Raw genomic sequence first — 22762 nt, forward strand, 5'->3', positions numbered from 1 at the left:
CTCTGGAAGAGGATTATTCAGAGTAATTGTGTAGAAAATTAGTCTGATGATTTGATTTCCTTATTTTTCGGACCTCAGCCAACAATAAAGTGGAATTGTTTTCTGTGGTTTCCTCTGAGGTGACTGACGCATACAGTATTTCAGAGGGTGAGTTTGTCTGTGCCTACCTCAGTTTGCAGATTTCTTTCTGCATAGCTCTGTCTGGTTTACACTGAGCCAGAACAGAGCATTGGCTATCCCAATTTTTTGGTTTTGCTACACTATTTTGTACAGTTATCACTCTTAGAAAAACATTGGAGCAGCCCCTAAGCAAGTTTCTCCTTTTGATAATAATGCTACAAAGTTACATGCCTCCTAGTCCTCCAGGTTCTTTGTCTGCTGCTTCTCACTTTCACATAATCTTCAACCAAGAGCTTTCTAAAATACTAGGAAGATTGTTGCCTTTTAGCTTGAAGATTTATTCATTTATTATGGTATTTACCCTGACTATCACCTCTTTCCAAAAAGGGGAATGATATTTCAGCTCCTTCCTTCCTTCTCCCGGAAAACTCTGTGTCTATTCCAATTTCCCACAGGACACATTTGTTTTGGGGTGGCCAAGGCCCTTCCAAATCACACGGGATATTTAACTTGGAGAGATTGTTGTCCTTTTTTTAGACACTGCCTTGTAGCCATCTCAGCAGAGATAGTAGATTTGTAAGGAGCTTCATGTAGTTACAGTTCCAGGAGACAAGGGCCTTTTTCTAAATACATAAAACATATCTTAAAATTGAAAAATGGGAGGCATTTTGATACTTTCAAATAACCTTTGAAATCAGATGTTTTATTTGTTCTCTGAGTCACCAGTTCATCTCTCTCCCAACATCCACTGTGGGTTTTTTATTTGATAAAATCCACATTCCTCCCTCCAAAGGGCCTTTGAAATTAATGTTCTTTAATGTCAACCCTATCTGCTGCTGTTCCTGTGGTCCCTGTCCCCATTCTTTCTGCCATCATTACCAGAGTCAGGAATGATTATGGCAGGGTCAGTCACAGCAGTAACAGTGGAAGAGGCTGGGACAGTCACTGCCAGTCTCTGGTTACCAGTTCCACATTTTCCAGAATGGGCTTTGTGCCCTGGACAACCAATCTCAATTTTGTCATGTTTTGCTACAAAGGTGTAAAAGCTGATGGGACACCAACAGACTGCATTGCCAATGCTTTGCTGGAAAAGGAATATTGAACTTGTACATAGTACTTCTTAGCCAGGTGTCCTGCAAGTATTCATGGCAAAACATAATCATCATTACCCTGAATTGAGGATGGGTAACTCAGGTGTCTTTTGCTTGCAGAGCACTGAGAAAAAGCTCTATCTCAAAGTCTCCTCTTCCTTTTCCTCTGGAAAAACAAATGTTGGAAATGGGAAGAATACTGGGATTGTGCAAGAAATTCTTCCTTTACTGGAATAAAGTTCACCCATATCTAACATCTTGATCCACCTAGAAATGAGAGACATGCCAGTCTTCTCACCATAGAGCTGAAGGGAGAACTTTGCACTCTTGATGATGCCTCTCAGCCTCACTTTTCAGAAATTCAGTAACCCAATGTACTGTATCAAGAATTCAGTTGAAAACATCCTTATGGAGAACTGAGGCTAATTTGCATGTAAACTGTTACTCTAAGCAAGTTTATACTAAGGCATGGCAAATTACTGAGCAGTTGTCCCAAAATAGTGATACAGTGTTAATTAACACTGAACTGGATCCGGGTTTTCTGCAGGACCAGTCCTGGGAGGGGCGGATCTGTGCAGGCTGGTTCTAACAAAGCTCAGCAGGAACTAGTTGTGAATGTTGTTTGCTTGCTTTTCACATAGCTGCACAAACCATTCTGCATGACTGGACCTACTCTTGTGTGAGGGACTGTTACCTGAACCAGCCAGGGCTGCTCCCTGTGGGGCAGCTGCGATCCAGTCCTGGACCTTGAAACTTGTCCATCTATTGATCCTCTAATTCCTTTACCCAAGTAGCAAGTGCTACATTTTCCAGTAAAGCCCATTCCTAAACATAGAAAACTAGCTTGTAAGAGTAACTACAGCTCCAACTAGTGTCTTTCTGCCTCCTCAGTCTTCCATGTACACAAGGGACTGAAATTTGTGCAGACACATTTTTAGAAGATGGGGAACTCAACCTGGGAGAACTCCGTATAAGGGTGTTTTTAATGCAACAAGCAACTTATTTCGGCAGTAGCTCTATGAAGGCCCGTGTCCACTTCCCAAATGTGGGCCAGCAGTGTCTGCCCTAGGACAATATCCAGCTCTGGAAGGCCTTTACTTCCTCTGCCCTGGTTTCCATATGCATGAGATGGAAAGCTGCATGCATGCACTTTAGCAAGGTCCTTCAATCTGCACAATTTGGAATTGGCTATAAGACTTTCTGCTTACAAAATTTTGCCTTTGAAGTACTTGGCACATATTAATTTGTGTCTTCTTGTAGATTTTGGTCTTGATGTGGTAATATGGGGGTGGGAAAGCCCCAACATTTTTGGGGGGCTTTTTTTTTTGCTTTGTTTTTTTGTTGTTGTTTTTTTGTTTGGTTGGTTTTGGGTTTTTTTTGGTTTTCTTTTGTTTGATTTTTTTTTGTTTTTGTTTTTTTTGTTTTTTTTTTTTTGTGGGGGGGGAGGGGGTTGCTTTTTTTTTTTCCCCTTAGCCAAAAATATGTTTACCTGCAAATTTAAAAAGAAATTAATGGAAAGAAGCTTTTTTTGCCTTAGGTTCTTATATAAATGAATAAAATCCTTTCCATCATCTGTATCATCTCCACTTTTGCCATCTAATTGAATTTAAAATGCTTCAATTCTAGTAACAGCAGAACAAACAACAGGGTACAGGCTCATCCATTCAATCATGTTTTACGTTAGAGGACAATAGAACAATTTTTTAAAACAAAAATACGAAAATAACCCCCTAGAACGTGAATAAATGCTCAGTTACAGGTTCTAACAATACTAGCATCATATAGTAGAGGTCCGATTGCATGTTCCTTCTTTGCTTGTGTCCTTCATGCACTATGTATAATAGAAAAATATTTTAGTTATTTCACTCCTTAAAGGTTTCATGGACACAACTTATTAAATGAACATGATTTGAATTTTGTAAAATATATTTAACATTACCAAATACATTTCTGGCCTCCACAATCCAGACAAGCACAAAACCCAAAATACTTCTGATCAAATATGGAGGTTTATTAGAGCAAGTTTCCATGTTTTAACTTGCAATGGTTTCAAAATCTTTTGTTTCCTTCTGTTTCCATTAGGGCACCCCCATGATAACCAAAAGTAGCTTTTAAAAAAATATCTCCTCAGATGAACAAATAAAAATATTGGCTGTATCTTTCAACATTACAATTATGTGAAAAAGTCAGTATTTACAAAATATGTCTGGAAACCAAATATCGATAAATTGTGTTGTCAGTTTAATTACAGAAACTACAGGACACTCACAGGGGATATTTATGCAGACAAGCCCGAAGTGTTAGCCTAGATTTTGTAGCATATTTGGAAAAAAAACTTAATTTATACTTTAGGTTTGTTTGCTTTAATACATATACTGGTCCTTATCCAGTTCATTTTTATTATCAACAATATTCTACACACATTTTTCATTATCTTTTCTGTTTGAATTTAAAGTGTAATAGAAAAACTAATTATGCAAACATGAAAATTCTGTTAGTACACATAATTGGTTTTTTAAACAGATTTCATGTACAAAAAAAGTTAGTAGCACAAACAGAAAACCAGGCAAAAGCTAGTGTACTTAATCTGAAACACTTGCAGTTTCAGTAACTGTGAATTACCTACTTGCAAAATAGACACATTACGCATAATGTGCACAAACACACACACAACATCACTGCATGCATTTTTTTTACTAAAAATTCAGGTTCACAAACCTCCACCCAGAGCTGGTGAGAGCTGTAGTCACATTTATATATTAAAAGTGATCAAAAAGCCTGTTAAATATAGACTGTTCCACCACGCAGGCCTCTGAACAACAGCAAACACAAGGAAAGGAGAGAATGAAGCCTTTGTGACAAAGACTTTAATGACCAAAAAAAAAAATTATTTTAGGTATAATATTCCTTATTATTTACCCAGAATAATCAATGGGGAGCTTCTGGAGTGGTTTAAGCTAATCTTATTTTGCTTATAACATTGTTAATTTCTGCTACCGTTATTGAGGCAAGCATGGGCACCATCCTCAGTGAAAGCCACATACAATCTCCTCAAGCAATTAGAAAAGCAATCTTGTTTGTTAGGTTTTGGTGCAAAAGAAAGAAAGAAATCTGCTGCTGAGCTTCCATGCTTGTGTCCCATTGCTCCAGCAGCCAGCTGGGACTGTCAGCAGTCCTGCAGGGGGCCAGGGGAGCACCTGGGTTTCAGGATCTGGCAAGCTCAGGAAAACGCAGCAGACGGGTAGCTGTACTTCTCAAGAATTTCTCAAGACTTAAAAACTCAGCAAAACTTACTCAAGGAGCTTCAAAACCCAACCTCCGTGTAAGAGGCAGGCCTCCACAGAAAAATGTAATAGGGTTGTTTACCATATAAATGAACTACAGTCAACTTAGCATGCACGGTATTGAAAACAAGCACCACCTGAATGCTTTGAAATTAGCAAATATGTTACGATTACTTTTTATTGCAGTTTACTGACAATTTTTAAGACTATATTGTCATGAGCTGGTATTAAAAATAATAATATAAATAGACAAGCCAACAACACTGACAATTTTTGTATGTTCCCAGAGGACTTGTAAGTTTGATTCTCAGATCTGTGTCTTGAAATACACTGGTTCTACAGCTCTTACCAAATGACTACATTCTCCTGAATTCATGAGACTATTTGCTTGACAACCAAGCAATGTAGAGTGATATTAGATGTCTTAGTGAATTAAAAAAAAAAAAGGATGGCATTCCTACCAATAAAGCAAGTGGTTCTGGTATTCATTATGAGTTTCCCTGGTCTAACTGTTTGTAATGGTGCTGAGATAGTCATAGCATATCATACTTCTTTATCAATATATATTTTTAAAGTTAGTTAAAAAATGGAAGTAGGTGCAACAAGACACACACACACACAAATATGCTGTATAATTTCCATCAACAAGAAGGGAAGAGGAAATGTCACCCTAAAAATGAAACCCCACAATACACTTATTGATATCAACAGCACTAAAAGATTTGCCTCCACAAGGGCTGTTGAGAACTGCTAGACCTTTACAAGATGAACCATCACGAGCAACTGAATTCCAACAAGTCTGAATTCCATCAGAGTCTGTCTAACCCTATTCCTTATCTGGACAGCCAAGACTTTTTTCCCAGTGTTTAAGACTAAACAGTAATCTTGCTCATATTGTCTCCTTTCCCCATGACTTTATCAGACAATTATGAGAAATTTTATATATTAACATTAGAGAGCGGAGTTACCCCAATAACATGACAATTCCATTACTTTTACTGTTCTAAACAGCAAGCAAACAATGCACTTAGTATTTAAGAAACAGACAAAAATTAAAATTAATTCTATTTTAAAAACATAATTGCTTTGTTGTTGCCACACCTTCCTGATCAGTTCCTCAAATCCTAAATAACTTTCAGAAAATAGTTTACATACTGCAGCACAGCTTATCAAGCAAGGTGGCACTTTTTGTCTCATGGCCACCTTAGTCATTCCTTGGTAATATGATGGTGCCCTGGACTGGCATAAGGTGCCACAGCCTTCCCAAACACTGTGACAGGACTGAAAGCCCTGCCTGCCCTGAAGCCTGTCTCACGTTGGAATGGGGATGAAGCTGGTCGATTTGGAGTGGGGCATCTCTCTCCATGTGTTCAGGCTGTGGGTTGGGCTTCTGTTGTTGGTGAAAGAAGTCTGTCGCCTGCTATTGCTGTTTGAATCTTCCTTACTCAGCGTTTGCTTTATTTTTTGGCAGCAAGGGAAGCTCTGTAGGCAGTCTTGGAGGAGGTGCCCACTGAAGAACATGTAGATCCACGGGTTACAGCAACTGTTCAGGCTGGCCAGCAGAGCCGTGACTGTTGTCGCAGTGTTTTCAGAATCTGGGTAGGGGGAGAGAAAGCAACTTAATCATCAAAAGAACACTTATGCCATTCAGTCAATTGCTTCATTAACCACTGGATTTATTTTCCTGAATATTTTAGTTCTAAATGTTGAGTTGCAGCATTTGGAGCAAATAATGAGAACGTTACCAGTAAAGGTCTTATTTATGTAAGGCTGTCATTGAAGTCAATGGGAATTTCTCTGAACAGACTTCAAAAAGCTGTGACAGAATAAGTTATCGGGTAATCCATCCAAAATAATGATTTAGTCATATTTCCACTGATGTGTATCCATGTGTTGATAAGCTCCTGCTTTAAATACTGAAGAGTTTTTTCTAGATCCTGGGAGACAATGGTAAAATTCCCACTGCTTCCAAAAACACTGAATTTTGCTGCATATATTTGCATGCTGAAAAGTATTGAACGCTCAACTAACTACTGGATTGTCCATCAAATCTGGATTTTGGAGGTTGAACAAGTTTTTCTTAAGGGAAAAATGGAACTTAGCACTATGTCATGAAAAAACCATGGTGTTCTACTTTCAATAACTAGTTAATAGTTAGGCCAAATACTCTAAACATGCATTTAGTCTAATCAGTTATCAGTGACTTTTCTTAGTAAATACTGAATCTTTAAAAAAAGTACAATTATTGTGTTATGCAGTTCCACAGATTTAAAGAATCTCTTCAAACAAACCTATCAAATAGTCATCTGTTCAATTTGATATAATTTCCTTTGAAGGAAAAAAATAAATCTGTTTACTGCAAGCCTTTATTTCTCTATAGAGATCTGCATTGTAGGCTTGACTTTGGTCCCATGTTAGAGGCAATCAGCGCTCTCACTACACTAAGTGACAATTTGGGGATATAAAAAATCTTTAAGAAATTATGGACTCCAACATTTTGATTTGATACTCTCATTATGAGGAAACAGAACGTATGTCACTATGCTGCCTGTCATTACCTGTGTGATAGCTTTTAAACTCACCAATTTTTTTCAGGCATATATAACAGAGGGACAGATATCTCCAAAGTCTAAATTGCCACTGATTCATGGAAACCAGTGACTTGACTAATGGAGCTACTCAGAGGTGACTGTCTTGCAGAGAGGAAGGGTTCAGGGTGTGCTCAACCCTAATTACTAGACAGCAGATAGAGGAAAGAGGACCTAATAAGTTCTCTCTTCATGTAACTGCTTCGACATTTGTGTGTACGTATGCTCCTCAACAATACTGAACATTTCTTTAATTTTCTTATCGGCAGCTGCAAAAGGACCAAAATGTTGCTGGTTCAAATTACGGCAGCAAATACTCCACTTTCCGTCCTCTCGTTTTGCTCGGGATGAGAAGGCTGCGGCTGCTGCTCCTCTCCGGAGGCGACAGGCCGAGCCGAGCGCCGCGGCCGCCGCCGCTCCCGGGGCTACCGGGTCCGGGGCTACGAGCGGTGCCGGCGGGGCGGCCCCGAGGGCGGCGGCGGCTGCCCGGGGCTGCCTCTTGTCCCCCACGAGGGCGCGCCTCGGTCCCTCTCTCCTCGGTCCCTCTCTCCTCGGTCCCTCTCTCCTCGGTCCCTCTCTCCTCTCCCGCCCCCCGTTTTCCCCGCTCGGCTGAGCGCTGCGCAGCGCCTCGGGACAGCCGGCTGAGCTCCCGACGCCTGCGGGGCGGCAGCTGGGGACAAGCGGCGGCGTCACCTACCGACCCAGGGGAAGCGCTGGTCCCAGACGGACCACATCTGGATGGTGAAGAAGGGCGCCCAGCAAACGACGTACACCGAGACGATCACGAAGGTCATCTTGACGGTGCGGATCTTGGCGCGGGAGATGGTTTTGACGTTGCTGACACAAGGGGCGAGCAGCAGCCCTCGTCGCGGGCCACCATCATCACCCGCCCGCCGCCCGCCGCCCGCCGCTGCCGCCTCCCCCGGGCGCGTCTTGCCCCGCACGTTGCGCCAGATGCGGTAGCAGATGAAGCCGTAGCAGATGATGAGGATGAGGACAGGCGCGATGAAGATGCCGCCGGTGATCCAAGTGATGTAGGCGCGGGGCCCCCAGGGCATGATGAAGTGCGCCCAGCAGTCGTAGACCTGCGAGCCGCGCTCCACTTCGCTGAGGGAGAAGATGAAGTACTGCGGGGTGCTGAGCAGCAGGCTGAGCGCCCAGGCCGCCGCGATCATCCCGTACGAGCGCTTGGTGGGCTGCTGCAGCGTCTTCAGCGGGTGGCAGACGGCGATGTAGCGGTCGGCGGTCATGGCCACCAGCATGTACGCCGAGGCGAACATGCCGAAGACCTGCAGGTGCTTGACGACGCGGCAGAGCCCGTCGGGGCCGTGGAAGCGGTGGGTCACCTCCCAGCAGAGCTGGGGCAGCACCTGGAAGAAGGCTACCACCAGGTCGGCCAGGCTGAGGTGGCGGATGAAGAGGTGCATGCGGGACGCCTTGCGCGGCGTGCGCCGCAGGGCCAGCAGCACGCTGCCGTTCCCCACCACCGCCACCGCGAAGGTGACGGCCAGCACCGCGATCTCCAGCTTCGCCAGCTCCTCGTCCCGCCCGAAGGGATCCCAGCCGCCCAGGCTGCCGTTCGGCGACCCCGACCACGCCTCGGGACTGGGGCTGCTGCCGCCGCCGGGCTCCTCCGCCCGCCACCGGCTGTCATTCCCGGGCGAGGGCACAGCCCGGGGGGAGCCGGCGCCGCCGGCCAGGCGCATGGAGGGGCTGCGCGGTGGGGCCAGGCCCGGCCCGACCCCCGCTCGTCCGCTCGCCGGCCTTTTCCCTCTCCGGCGGCCCGGAGCGCCGGACCAAGTGCCTTTATCCCCCCGGCCGCGGGAGGCGAGGCGAGGCGAGGGGGAGCTCCCGCGCCAGTGGCTGCCCAGCTCCTGACGCCAGCCCCCCCTTCCCCCGGCAGCCGCCGCCCGCTCGCCCCGACGCGGGACCGGGGCCGCTCCGCCCCGACAGCGCTGCTCCGAGGGGGAGCGGGCACCCACACCCCTTCAGCCCTTCCCCGCTCCGAGAGCCCGGAACGGTGCTCCCGAAGAGCTCCCTTACGGTCCGGTAAAGCAGCGCTTGTAATTGCGAGTAAAAGTGCCGTAATCATGCAGGGCAAGTGGAAGTCCGTCAGCATCAGCCTGCACACCCCGATCTGGCTTCTAGCCAAGGCAAAGTGACTTGTCGGTAAGAGGTGCTGGTTTGGTCCCGACAGAGTCCACCTGGGCCTTTGGCATTTCACTGTCATGCTGTGATCAACCCCAGAGAAGTAAATTATTAGAAAAAATAGAGCAGAGCTTCAAAGCAACCTAATGTTTCTGAAGGTTTCAGGACTTCATCTCAGACGATAAATGTCATCCAAGCCTTTGAGTAGGTCTAAACCACACATTTCTGCAAGTACAAGCAAAATCTCCACATTTTACTGGAGAGTTTCTAGCAGTGGGCCATTAAAATTCTTGTTTTAAACAAGGTTTAGATGAAGAGTTTTCCTCCTCTTGGTAGAATGAATGGACTTGGTGAAAATTTTGGTCCCGTTGTCATGAGTGTGGATTATATCCTGATTTCACAGGAACCTGAATTCAACCCTTCATTTAGAATTCCTTCCTTCAGCCACACGAAAATGCATAAAATCACAACAGAGAGATACCAGTTTTACTGTGTTTTTAATAAAACTCCCTAGGTCTCATAGGTGGTTACAGTTAAATTTTGTTACAAAAAAATATGATTTTACAGGGAGAAGAAAAACTGGGGAAGAATGAAAAATTGAGTCTTGCTTCTTTAAATAAAAAGGTATTTCCAAAATTTTTGACTCCAGAAGAGTTTTAAAGTTTAAAATACAAGATGATAGGCTTCTGAACATGTTAACATCATGCAAGGCTTTTTGCCACTTTCTGGGCTTGTTAGCCCCTGAGAGGGTATGTGCACCACCCCTCCCACCCCCCCCCCCCCCCAGTGTGTCACTACCCTTCCTTTGCTTGGGGATCAGTGGCAGGAGCTTAGGAGGACACCAGTGCAAATAGTTGACACAAGTTTTCCAATTAAAACTGCAAACCCTCCTGTAAGCTGGAAATACAGACAATAAATGTGGCTATCCTAAGTTTCAAGCAAACTTATTTCTTTAAACTTTTGTTCCAAACCCTGATTTTTATGAACAGTTCAGTGTGTTATTCACAGCTTTGTGCCTGTTTATTGTATTAGACCTGGGAAACTGGTGTGACTACAGGTTTCAGGTAAAATAGAGAGGGAAAATTAAAACTGCATGTCACAAATCTCTCAACACCACACCACTACCAAGGCTTCTTTCACATTCCTTGCCTGACTCTCTGTCTTGTTTTACAGGAGTTAAATGTTACACAAATTAACAGTGTTGCTCAGGAAACTCTGCTAACAGATTTTCTGCTGTGCAAACTGTGCGAGGATCATAAAGCTCTATTCACTGCTGGGTATATCATCCATTAACAGAAGAGATGATATTCAGGTTTGACAGAGACATATTTTTAGCAGCCAGATGATAAAATAAACGTGGTTGTATTAGTTCAGGGTACTGAGAGTTTGTCAAGATAAGGTCCACTCAGAAACACTCCTTTTCCAATCCATTCTTTATTCCCTGAATGGCGTTTAAAAGAATGATTCCAGAGCAAAGGGCTGGAAAGTCATCTAGAGTCAAAGAATATCATTGCACAAGGCTGTACTAGTGATTACATGCAATGTTAAGCATGATACAGATAATAATTTTTACTGTGTTTCACTCTACCAGACAGAAATAATCTAGGGCTAGTCTTGCTGTATTTGTTGGTTTCATTTCCCATATTAGTCAAAATGGATGTTTTTATAGATAGCATACCTAAAGAGGCTGTTACAAATTCCTCTGTTTCAACAAACCTAGCTAAGTCAGTAAAGAGTTTTGTTTACATCTAGTAGTTAAAAAATACCCTCCACACAAATTCACAACTTCTAAGGTTTCTATATTAGATTATTCAGCATCCTAAGAGTATTATTATTCATAATCCTAAGAGTATTGGTGTTCTTTTAATTAATCAGTACTTGTTGAATATCCTTTCAAAGAGAAAAATTGCCACTGGGAAGGCTGACAGAGGAAATTAATATTTTTGCCCTATGATTCACCTGGAATTCAGGTTGGAGCTGAACCCCCAGTAAAGAAAATTGAGACTGCTGTTACAAGAAACCTTTTTGTTCTCACTAGGAGCACAGCTTTCCTATAGAACTAAGAATGCTAAGGATTTCCAGCATGTTCTCTGCTGCCATACAGATTTCTGTAAAAGTGCTTGAAGGTTGACAGATATTTTTCTGAGTGCTGAATTCATTGAAGACTGAATGGGTTCTGTAAAGTACTCACAAACCTAACCGGAACACTATCCACTGTGTTGCCAAATGCAGCAGTTTCCTGTTCATTCCTTGCAGTTGTGGTGGTGACCTTACCTCCACACTCAGTCTGTTCCTCCAGGCAAAAGAAATGCTCTAAGTCAAAGACTCAAGATTTTAATCCTGGGAAATTGATGATGATTTGGATTCTGCAAGATAAACTTTAAACAGAAAATCGGGGGGCTTTCAGCATAAACTTCTACAGGGAAACAGGTTGTTTGGAATTTTAGTCAAATTATGGTTGTCTATCAGGTTTTGTGAAGAGTTGCTCTAGCAATCAGAGTTGCAAAAATCTCTATAAGCAAAAAAAATTCAAGCTTCTAAAATAAATTCCTTATGCAGGATAAGGGTTTAAGCACGACTAAAAAAAAGAGGTCTGTTTATATGTTGAGGATTCAGCTGCCTTATTAAAAAGCACATAAAACATCTACATAAATATGAACAGCTGTCTCCTGCAATCTGTCTCCAAAGTATCTGTAATGGTCTCTTTGACTGACACAATTTAGGAAATAATGAGGAGTTTCACAGGCCTTCCCAGAAAGCCACAAGACTTAGATGATCCAGATCCCAGCCTTTAAATTCACAGCTATGGGAACCAAGTGTGGGAAAAAGCCCATGTGCTGAGTGAGGGACTACTAAAAGCTGGAGTCACCAGGGAGGCAAGCAGATGCACCATTCATTTGCCATCCCTGTGAAGGAAATGCCACCTGAAGGCAGACAGGAGCACACAAAACCCATAAAGCAGACTCCTGGAAAAATGCCTTGTTGGCCCTCTATTGGTCTCACTTTTGGGCTACCAGAGCAAAATCAAATGAAGAATTAACCCAAACTGCCTTCAAACAAATTACACGTTTGAATTTAGGATTCTGAAAAGGCTGTAGTACAAGACCAAGAGACAAGTGAGACTAAGGGCCAGCTTCTACTCAGGAAAACACAAAATTAAGAAAGCAACCGTAAGAGACAGAAATTCAAGATTAGCCTTCATAATTCAGTTTGCAAAAGCCCGGTTCAGTGTTTGGAAATGTCGATAAGTGACCGGGAAAAAAAGAGCTTTAAGGTTATGCCCCAAGTGTTCCCTTGCTTGCATAATTAGGTAGAATTATATTCCAACAGCATAATTAGATTCTGGTATTTGTATACACAGGAAGTCACGTCTGGCCATCCCTGCCATACTGCACTTCTTTTCGTGATGGCGTGTCGTGATTTAACCACAGACAGCAACTGAGCACCAACAGCTGCTCACTCAGTCTTCCCCAGTGGGATGGGGGAGAGAATCAGAAGGGAAAACATGTGGGTTGAGATAAAGACAGTTTAATAGGTAAACCAAAAGCCTTGCACACAACCAAGCAGAACAAGGAATTCATGCACCACTTCCTATGGGCAGCAGGTGTTCAGTCATCTCCAGGAGAGCAGAGCTCTGTCATGCACAGCAGTGACTTGGAAGAGAAATGCCATCACTCTGAACATCCCACCCTTCCTCCTTTTTCCCCAGCCTTATATGCTGAGCATGAAATCACATGGTGGGATATCCCTGGGGTCAGCTGGGAGCAGCTGTCCCGGCTGTATCCCTGCCCAGCTCCTTATGCAACCCCAGTCCGCTCACTGGAGGGATGTCCTGAGAAGCAGAAAAGGCTTCAGCTCCGGGTAAGCACTGCTCAGCAATAACAAAAACATCCCTGTTATCAACAATGTTTCCAGCACAAATCCAAAACAGCAACACACAAGCTACAGTGGAGAAAATTAAAGTCACCCAGCCAAAACCAGCACGTGGAGGTTGGCTGCGGTATTCAGGCAGTATTGCAGAGGGACCTCTGCAGTTACTTGTCATCAGAAGAAGCAGCATGTTGCCTTTCTCCTTTAGCCTTTTTCCTTGCATCCTTTGTTGACCTGGTTGACAGCAATAAGGGCCTTCAGGATGCAGAATTCAACCATTCCCCTGTAAAAATGTTAACACAGCAGCTTGTCTGTATTTCAAGGCAGTGAAGGAAACAGGCATTTGAAGGCTTAATTGGCCTGTGTGTGTTTATAACCTCGTGGAAGGAACATATCAAAACAGCGTGGTGAAAGCTCCTGCCTTTCCCCATTGAATCACGTTGATCAGATTTTCAACATGTCCAAGGCACAATAAAAATCTGTGTGAGACAGTTTAACTCAGCCTGCAGACCTCTCATGAAATCTGAAGAATTAAAGTAATTAATCCATAAATACACAGAATCATTCAACTTTGTATTAGCAGAATGAGAAATTTAGAACTGAGCTTCCTCACAATATGCTTACCTGGTGAAATTGTGTAACCTCAGAGTTTCCAGACCTCAAAGAGACTTAGTATGCATTTTGGACTTCTACAGATATTGCTTCAGTGTTTTTGCTTTAACCATGTAAACAGTAGCTTTAGCTCTCAGTTCTCTTGTTTCAGAGATGCAAAAGGTTCTTATTTCCTTGAACCAGTTTGTAAATTACTCCCATCTAGAATTTCATTCCATACTTAACCTACTGTGGTGAGCTGATGTTGGCTGGACGTCAGGTGTCCACCAAAGCCGTTCTATCACTCCACTCCTCAGCTGGAGAGCAGCTTCTCACAGAGGATGTACCTCTTGTACCCCCTTACCAAAACTTTGTCACACTAACCCAATACACCTGCTGTTTCTATCACTGTGTTAGCACCTACCTTCCTTATGCCTTTTACAAGTTTTTATTTATATAAGGGTAATTTATGAATGACTCTTGCATTCTCTTCCAGTTAACACAGACTAAGACAAGCCAAAGGAAAATACTTCATAAAGTTTGGTGGCAAAAGTAATCAGTATAAGCAAACTGAAGTTTAAGAGTTATTTCTGTGATATCTTCTCAGAAGGTATTTGACACGGTGAGATGCAACTCTCTTAAACAATTATACTACTAATAAAGATTCTGTTCAGGCATTTAAAGTAGTAGGAAGATAAACAGAAAATTTATGCATAATAATTTTTCTGAGGGATTTAACTGCAACTGACATTATCAGCTTATTCTAGAAAATGGTGAATTTGTGTAATAACTAGGAATTTTACAAAACTGCTTTATTTATCCCAGAGCTATACATAGAAATGAAAGCATATTGTGTTTGAGAATACACTGGCAGAGCATTACTGCTTCATAATTCTAATTGAAAGATAAATCCACTTAACATTTATAGAGTAAAGGAATAATGCTTCTGTTAATGACAAAATTAATTTTAGTAGCTGTCATTAGGAAACAAGTTCTAAAGCAGTTTAAAATTAATAGTTTTGAAACAGTATGTTTGTATGTAATTTTTCTCATGGTGATCATTTTGAAGAGCCAGCTCATATGCAGTATTGGTGGTTGATGCAGAATACTAATGCAACCATTATGTAAAGAAAACACCTCTCAAATAATTTGTACTGAAAATATTGTGGCAGCTGCATTCTCATCAGCTTGGTAGTTCAGGGTGCTATCATCACAGTTATTTTCCCACTGCATTCCTGATAAATAGGATCCAGTTTTTATTAGGCTAGAGAAGGTACAAGTGTCAGCTAATATTATGGATTCTAATACACAATTATTTTTCCAGTTTTCACAGGACTATTCTCTGTGAGACTGTTCTCTCCATATAAAGCCCAATCCTCTTTGGAAGAAAACTGGCTAAAAGTATTTTAACCAAAATACTTTTTCATTAGAACACCAATGTAAAGATATTGAAAGCTGCAGATATATTGCTGCCTTTACCTGAGCTGTGGCCTGCAACATGTTCAACATGAAGAAGAAACAAAGAGCATATTCCCTACCTATTTCCAGTGTGTCTTCTCTTACCATGTTTCCTGTCCTTATCTGAGCCAGCAACAAACTGACAGTGCTGACAGCTAACAGGCTTTTATCTGATCAGGCATCTCCAGAGAGAAAACAAAATAAGTAATGGTATTGAGGAAGGCAGAGAAGAATCAGACATTGACCATCAGAGAGAAGAAAGCTGAAACACAGGTCAGGGAAGTAGGCTGGTTTTGGAGCTCTTGGGTAACGTGAGCATGTGAAAGGAGAATCCAAACAGTGTGATGAGCAGCAGCTCTGTCTCTGAGGCATGGCCAAGAGATGCCCTGGTGCTTCAACCTTAGGTTCACACACTGATGAGGAAGATTTGGGGGTTGAAGAAGACCAGCAGAATAAAGGAGAAAAAGATCAATTACATTTAGATGGTGCACTGAGTATCTTGGCTGCTGATTTCATTGTTTGGTTGGTTGGTTTTTTAGGCACATGTGGGTACAGACAGGTAGTTAACAGCACTAGATGACTTTTGTGTAGGTATCCAAGTTGATGTTGCATAAATTGTATCATGGCAAGTGTGGAGGCCCATGGGCCTGCCACAGCTCCACCCATGGTCTGGCCCTGGAGGGATGCCCCTTGAGTGGGCTTATCTCAACCCTCCTGGAAAGATGCTCCTTATGTTGGCCCACCTTTTCTTGTCATGGTGAGCTATCCCCAAACAGCTTCTGTTATCCCACCATGCCCTAGTACCCATGTTAATCTTTTGTAACCCATTGGTCTTTCCCTCTTGGTACCACCCTTGCTCTCCCCCATAAAAACCCCAGTATTTCCCCAGTTCAGTAGGGAGCAGTTTTTCCTGGCTCCCTTCACAGAGCTGCTGGGTAATAAAGGAATCTCTGTGGAATTTGCCATGCTACGCTTCCCATCTCTCTGTCCCTGAGTCTGCCTGGGATAGCCTTGCAAGCAGAGCTGGAATGGCTGAGCTGAAATCACTGATCAGAGCTGATCACTTTTGACCATGGCCACCACTTGCTGAGGTTTATCTGGCGGCTGGGAGCCAGGCAGGAGACCCCCTAGAGGGCAGTTCCTTGCAGGACTCTCTCTCTGGGAAGGTTGGCAGCTTCCTGGGTCTGAAGCATTGGATCTCCACGGACCCCCTAGCAGCCAACAGGCAAGTACTTAGACAGAGAGAACATAGTGATAATAATTACTGCAGCTTCAGGGCCCCTCGAGGTATTCTTGCTTTATACTTTAATGCACTACAGTTCATCATTTTCACTCCAAACAAGTTTGTTACCTGGAAGTTTTAAGCAGACTCTCTTTGCACTCCCCTTATCATCATATTTAGAAGCTCTATATCATATAACATTTTACTTGTTCCTTTTATGACCAGAGGAAAATTGGTATGCTTCTAAGAATGATAATAAAGCAATAAATTTTAGGGGATCGGAGGTACTAACAAACTGGCTAGCATGACATGAGAGGAAAAGCATTTCCATGAAACATAGCCAAGATATAAGCCAAAATATACAATTTTATGTCTTGTGAATAAACATTTTTAATGGTTTCTGGGTAAGTTTTGCCGTTACACTGCTTATGTTTGATTTTCCAATAGCAGGATTAGTAAACCATGTGAAATGTCTTTTTTGAACTGGAGAAAATGGATTTTATATCTTAATTTTTTTTGTCAGCTATACAGGGAAGAACAGAGGTGATTATAGTAGAGTAGCTAGATCCAGATCACAGAACAGAGGAGTAAAAACAATTTGGAACAGAATTCTACAGCTGGAATCTAGTACATAGAGTTTCTCTGAAACTTTCTTAGACTTCTAAGAGTGTTTACATATGAATCTTTTCAAAAGGAAAGAAGAAAAAGCTTTTCCTTGCATTTCTCCAAAACTAAAAATGAAATCATAGAACTGACTGTTATGGAAGGCTTCCATTAGTGTTTGCTTCCAGTGGTCTTCACTGAATGCCTACATCATTTACTGAGAAGTAACTGGCACTATTTCATACTAGTTGTGATTTTCTTTGAATCTTTTCTAACTGGTATGGAAAATACTGTGTTGCATCGTTCATCTAGGGAAGCCATAGGAATTACTAGGAGAGCATGTATGAGGAAGGATGTAGTACACGTACAAATACAGCAGCAATATCCAGAACAAGCCTTCAAACATTGCAGTAGTTAATTTAATGACATTACAACCTCAGGAATGGCAGTAAAATACATGATCCAAAGTCACATTTGTTCTTGAATTCTTAGGTAGTTCAGACGGAGAATAAACTGGTTATGCTGTATGAAAGTAAGTTCGTCAGCATTACAGACTTTGTTTTTAAATTGTCTGCTGTTGACCTCTTTTCAGTCCTTCCAGTCCCCTGGCTACAATGTAGCAAGAAAGTCTCCTAATGTGATTGTAACATCTATGTCCCTACTTGTAAGAATCATGATTTTCTCTAAATTCTTTCACCTTCAACAGTATGAGTCATCACTATCTTATTATTTCAAGTGAGTTCCAGGAAATTCTTGTCCCTATTTTGAAGTAGGCAAGGTCCTACTGTCACTGTCGCTGTCACCACCACCACCACCAGTATGAGAGGACATACAGTTAAAGAGAGATGACCCGATATTCCCCAGGAGGCTGAGTCTGTTATTTGGGGGGAAGAGTGTATCTCTATAGTTGCTACAGAGCACACCTATTGCTAGAAAATATATTAAACTCTCTATTAAATAAAGTAGTATTTTTGATTAATATTTCAATGTATTTCTGGGTAATATTCATGTTGATTTGTACTAATGTTATTTATTAATTCCTTGAAGTTATTAAGATGAGTAGATAAGATGAGTTTTCTGTTCCTGAAACTGCCATTTCCAGTTTCAGTCTTCAGCCCTTGTAGGGATACAGCTGCTGCTGGAGCATGATTTAGCATAGTCCCCTATTAATAGAGCCTCCCTTTCAGCTACTTCATTATCACCCTCTGCATTACAAACATTTCCAAGTCATAGAACTAGAAAATACCTTATCAACAGGAATCAGAAGATTGTACAGACGTCTGCTCTGACCCACTCACTAGAAGAAGGATTAATATGAGATTTCCAATCCCAAAATGTTATGAGAAGAAAAGTTATAGAGCCTCCAGAGCTAACAACTTCTCCTCTTTATTCAGCAGGTTTCTACAAGGAAGGCAGGAAAAGAAGACAGGACAAGTAGAGAGCATCAAGATGAGTCAGACACAGAAGACAGTGTATTTCTCCAGCTCGCAGACATCACTTAGACTGCAACTTCCCAGATGAGTTTGCCAAAACACGGTACAGATTTTAGATTAAAGAACTCCCTTTAATAGCTACAGTGTGGTGTAAAAAATGCCACTTTATAATTTAAATATGAGCAGCAATACCCATTAAAAAACCTATATCTTGAAAGCTGACATGAACTAGCCTCAGTAGAAATTCTTAGCAACTATTAGTTTGCGGAATTATACATTTTTTTAATATGTCCTTTAGAGTGATTGCTTTACACAGTTTGCCAGATGCTTTAGGGAATACTGATTATAACTAACAAATTGACAGATGTGCCTGAGCAGGTATCCAGAGGGGTCATTACGATTTGGTCTGCTCTTTCTTGTGTCTCTGAATGATGATGTATGTGTTTGAATAGGATTACTCTACACTACATTAAAACATCCTTACCTGCCTGACAACCTTAATAAAGTTTCTATTAAAATCAGCAGGGAAGAACTCTAGATAAATTCAGAAAGTACAGTAAGGACTGGTTTAACAAATTTAACTTCTATGGTTGTACTGTAGACATACTGTAGACAAAGAGCCAAACTAGTATTGGCTTGTAGATTAATTAAGCAATACTGGTTTCCACAGCATCATTATGCACTATGTTCACAGCTTTTAGTTCATCAATATGCAAGAACTCTGATTTCAAAGTGCATGATGCAAAAATGTTGCCTGATTGCTCTGCATGAAGAGGAAAATTCTCTCTCCCATTACCAAATTCACTTAGCAGCGAAAGCTTTTTACTGAAAGGATTTAGTTTATCTGCAGAATTAGGTATTTCTTCTGTAGTAGAAGCAAACCTAGATAAAAATTATGTTGGACTATATAGACTTTAGACTTTCTGGAACCAAATGATAAGACAATTGCCAAGGAGCTGTTGTGCACATTGCACAGTACTGTGAATCAACCAGGTACACAGGGCAATAGGAAGAAACAGAATGGGATTTAATACAAGCTAAAGTCTTAGTGGCTTTGTTTCACTTCCAAGAATGTGAATTGAATGTTTTCCTAAATGCATTGGATCTATAGTTATAGAAAGAACCTTGGCATAACAGGTGATTGCACAAGATAGAAAGCTAGGCAGACTGAGATATCCCATGTATGTGCTGTCTAATCTAATGTCTGCTAAGGAACATTGCAGATTTGCTTATGATACTGTGATCATATCCAAATAAAATAAAATGTTTTCTATGATAAGTCAAGAGGAAATTAATTTCCTCAAACAAAATTAATACATGTTTACAGCCATTAAAAGAAATGCATGCAGCGTTTCCCTTTTGCTTCTTTTTTCATAGATTTCTTATCTTTCTGGGTTTTAACAAAAAACAAAACAAAAAAAAACCAAACCAAAACAAACAAACAAACAAAACCAAACACCCACTATATAAAGACTTGGAACAACTTATATGTGCATTGCAGATGCCACAGAAGAGGCCTCCTGCATTTTGCAGAAGAATATGTAGAGTAGAGAGAATATGTAGAGACCAAGAGTTTTAAATTATTATATCTTGTTTATCATTAGTGCATTGAATCAAGACAGCATTGGGACTTGTAGAATGCTCTTGAGATGCTCTCCCAAGTCAGGAGCTCTGGTACCCAGCCCCTCCATAAATGCTCTTTATTTTCTAAGTAAACACCATGCAGTAGCTAAGAAGCACTGTAGAGATGAGACACTTTTTTTGAGATTAAATTGCTTAGAGATGTGAACTATTTGCCAGAATGACACATGCGTAACATTTTGGGGACTGAGACAAATTTACAAGTATAGCGTCCCAATTCTTTTCTTGTATCTAATACATTAACTCAAATGTCACTTACATAAGTGAATGAAATCTGTCCCACTTGTACTGTGGATTTTGCAGAATAGAAGCTTTGATTTAAAAACAAAAAATACATAGATTTTGAAGGTACAAGGATATGTCCTATTGAGGCATGGAAACCATTTTATAAACTGAATCTGGAGACAGTGTGCAACAGTGGATTTGAGAGAACATAGTTTCTCTTTAAAAACTCAAAATCTGTAACCCATTTATGACTTCGAGGGGCAATAAACTCGAATATAACTCTTTTACTAAGGGATAACAAGCTGTTTCTGTTGAAATCCATTTTAGAGAGGGAACAAGCTGTGCTGCAGCAGAGGAAATGCAGAGGTGACAGAAGAGACAAGAAACAGGAAGAGGGAAGCAAAGAGAATAGAAGAAATGAGGAAAGATCAAACTCCATTAAGACAATATTGCCCATAATGAAGAAATATCTGAGGTTTTGGCTGTGAAGGTCAAAAATAGAGGAGGGTTGCATATAGGCAAAACCTTAACAAAAGGAAAGCCTTGTAAAATCATGGCTCAGGCCTGTTACTTCAGCTAAGTAGAGGACTATGGGAAAGTGGCTCAGCTGAATTAAAGGTAGAAAAACAAGTTATATAACCATGGCACGTTCACATCGTGGTGTATAATGGTTGGTTGAATTATGTTTGTTATGATTTAAAACCATGCAGCTGACAATGGGTTGACTGCTTAAAAAGGCCTGGTTTTGCAATAAAGAATCTCTTCTCTGCACTCCCTGGGGACTCTGTGTTGCTTTTCTACACACAGAGGAGAGGTAAGATTTGTAGGTGATATCACTAGTAATGATTTGTGCCAGTTGTTTTAACAAATCTTTTAACCTTTGCCTACCAATATGGCCTTTGGTACTGACAACCACCAAGTTTTTTTGTCAGAAAGCTTGGTTGTCTTGGGTTTTGCTTATTTGCTTTTGTTTGTTGAAAGTACGTTGAAGAAATATTCACTCCCAGTTTTTCAGGATTTCATGGAAAATCCTTCAATCTAAGCCCCTGAAATTTTTCATTTTCCTATGAAAAACTTAACATTGCTTGCAGGAGAAAACATAATTGAAAATTACCATTCTTTTTTGATGGGTGATTTTAATATGCATAATATTACATTGAGCATGACAGTATTTTTCAAGCAAAAAGATTAAAATATGAACTACTAACTTCACTGAATGGAATTATTTTCTACCTTAAAGAACTGCCCTGTTTCACAACAACTTCTCTTTTTATTACCTAACTGCTGAAACTAATTTGTAATGATTTCCTGCCACTACCTCAGAAGAGAAAAATTTATGGAGTAAGGAGAATCACACTAAATGTACCCTGAGTCCTGTGGTAGGGATCCTGCTGGCAAGAGCTGCACTGCAGCTTTATGAAGTGTCCTACAGTAAATACAGCAGATGAAGTAACACCTGCTGAAGAGTATTTCAAAGAGTGACCAGATATCCCTCCACAATGCTGTCCCCACTGAACACTGGGAACAAACTCAGATGGATGCATTGATCTCCCAACAGGACTGAATCCATCAGGCTCACCTGGTTTGCTCAGGTTTATCCCAAATGTAGGATGTTACTTATCATCACTTCTCTAGTCGAGGCAGGTGATATTCTAAGCCCCAGCCATCCTGGAAGCAGGTGTGAAGTGAAAAATGAAAAATCTAATGGAAAAGTAGGGATGGAGTTGGCCAGCAAGAAAATGCTTGTCAAAAACACAGCAGAAATAAGAGACAGAAACATAAGGAGGGGTTGAGGTTACACATGTCAGGAACCCAGACAAAGGGAAAGGAAAACAGACCTGTTTCCTGACTCTTCTTAGGGTAAGGCATAAGGATCTCATGGCTTCTGTTGTAGTGTTTGCTAGGGCTGTGATGGCAACAGATGGTTTTGTGTACTACTTGATGGTGTCTGTTGCTGAGAGAAGGGGGGAAAGCGAGGTCAGAGTAGGTGCACAGGACCTGGAAGATATTAATGATGCTTCTGCTATGAGGTGCTTCCACAGATTGTTAGGGCATCAGCAGTGACTACGTCTGTATCCCAGTGTCTGTGTCCAGCTGCCCAAAACTCTATTCCACTGAGACCATGGAGGGTGGAGGATCAATTTTAATTTGTGAGTGGCCTGGGTTCAGAAGTGTTTTGGACTGGGTCACTTCAAGTAGACATATAATTTGAATTCAGCTGCCTCAGTTTTCAGGCAGCAATTTTTAGTATACAGAAACAGACTAAGCTTGCATTTTGGCCATATGGTCAGAAATCAGTCAGGCTCCCTCTGGTTACTATTATGGTTATAGGACTGGTCCTCTTGCTGAGTTTAAACTGAGTTTATCTGGGACAGAATCAACCTCTAGTCCATCACCTGGCTGGTTTAATCTCTCTGCACTTCCCCGCATTGATCACCTGAATCTGGGCCTGTGCATTCACTCTGCTGGCTCTAGCTGACTTATGTCA

At 41.5% G+C, this 22762-nt stretch overlaps 1 protein-coding gene across 1 annotated transcript; it reads right to left on the reverse strand.

Moving 5' to 3' along the window:
* Positions 1-5806: 5806 nt before the first annotated feature.
* On the reverse strand, positions 5807-8789 carry AVPR1A (arginine vasopressin receptor 1A). The gene is made up of 2 exons (XM_062491164.1): positions 7781-8789; positions 5807-6090 (listed from the first exon to the last, which is right to left on the reverse strand). Exons 1-2 carry the CDS (start codon positions 8787-8789, stop codon positions 5807-5809), a joined length of 1293 nt encoding a protein of 430 aa, XP_062347148.1.
* Positions 8790-22762: the final 13973 nt, after the last annotated feature.

Source organism: Cinclus cinclus, chromosome 4 (genome assembly GCF_963662255.1).
Source record: "Cinclus cinclus chromosome 4, bCinCin1.1, whole genome shotgun sequence".
Taxonomy (NCBI): Eukaryota; Metazoa; Chordata; class Aves; order Passeriformes; family Cinclidae; genus Cinclus; species Cinclus cinclus.

What these genes read in the sequence shown, in the direction of transcription:
- AVPR1A (XM_062491164.1), bottom strand. Translation starts at nt 8,789, where the DNA reads ATGCGCCTGGCCGGCGGCGCCGGCTCCCCCCGGGCTGTGCCCTCGCCC. An exon ending in CCAGCGCTTCCCCTGGGTCG is followed by an intron (nt 6,091 to 7,780) that starts GTAGGTGACGCC and finishes CCCCCTACCCAG; the next exon opens with ATTCTGAAAACACTGCGACA.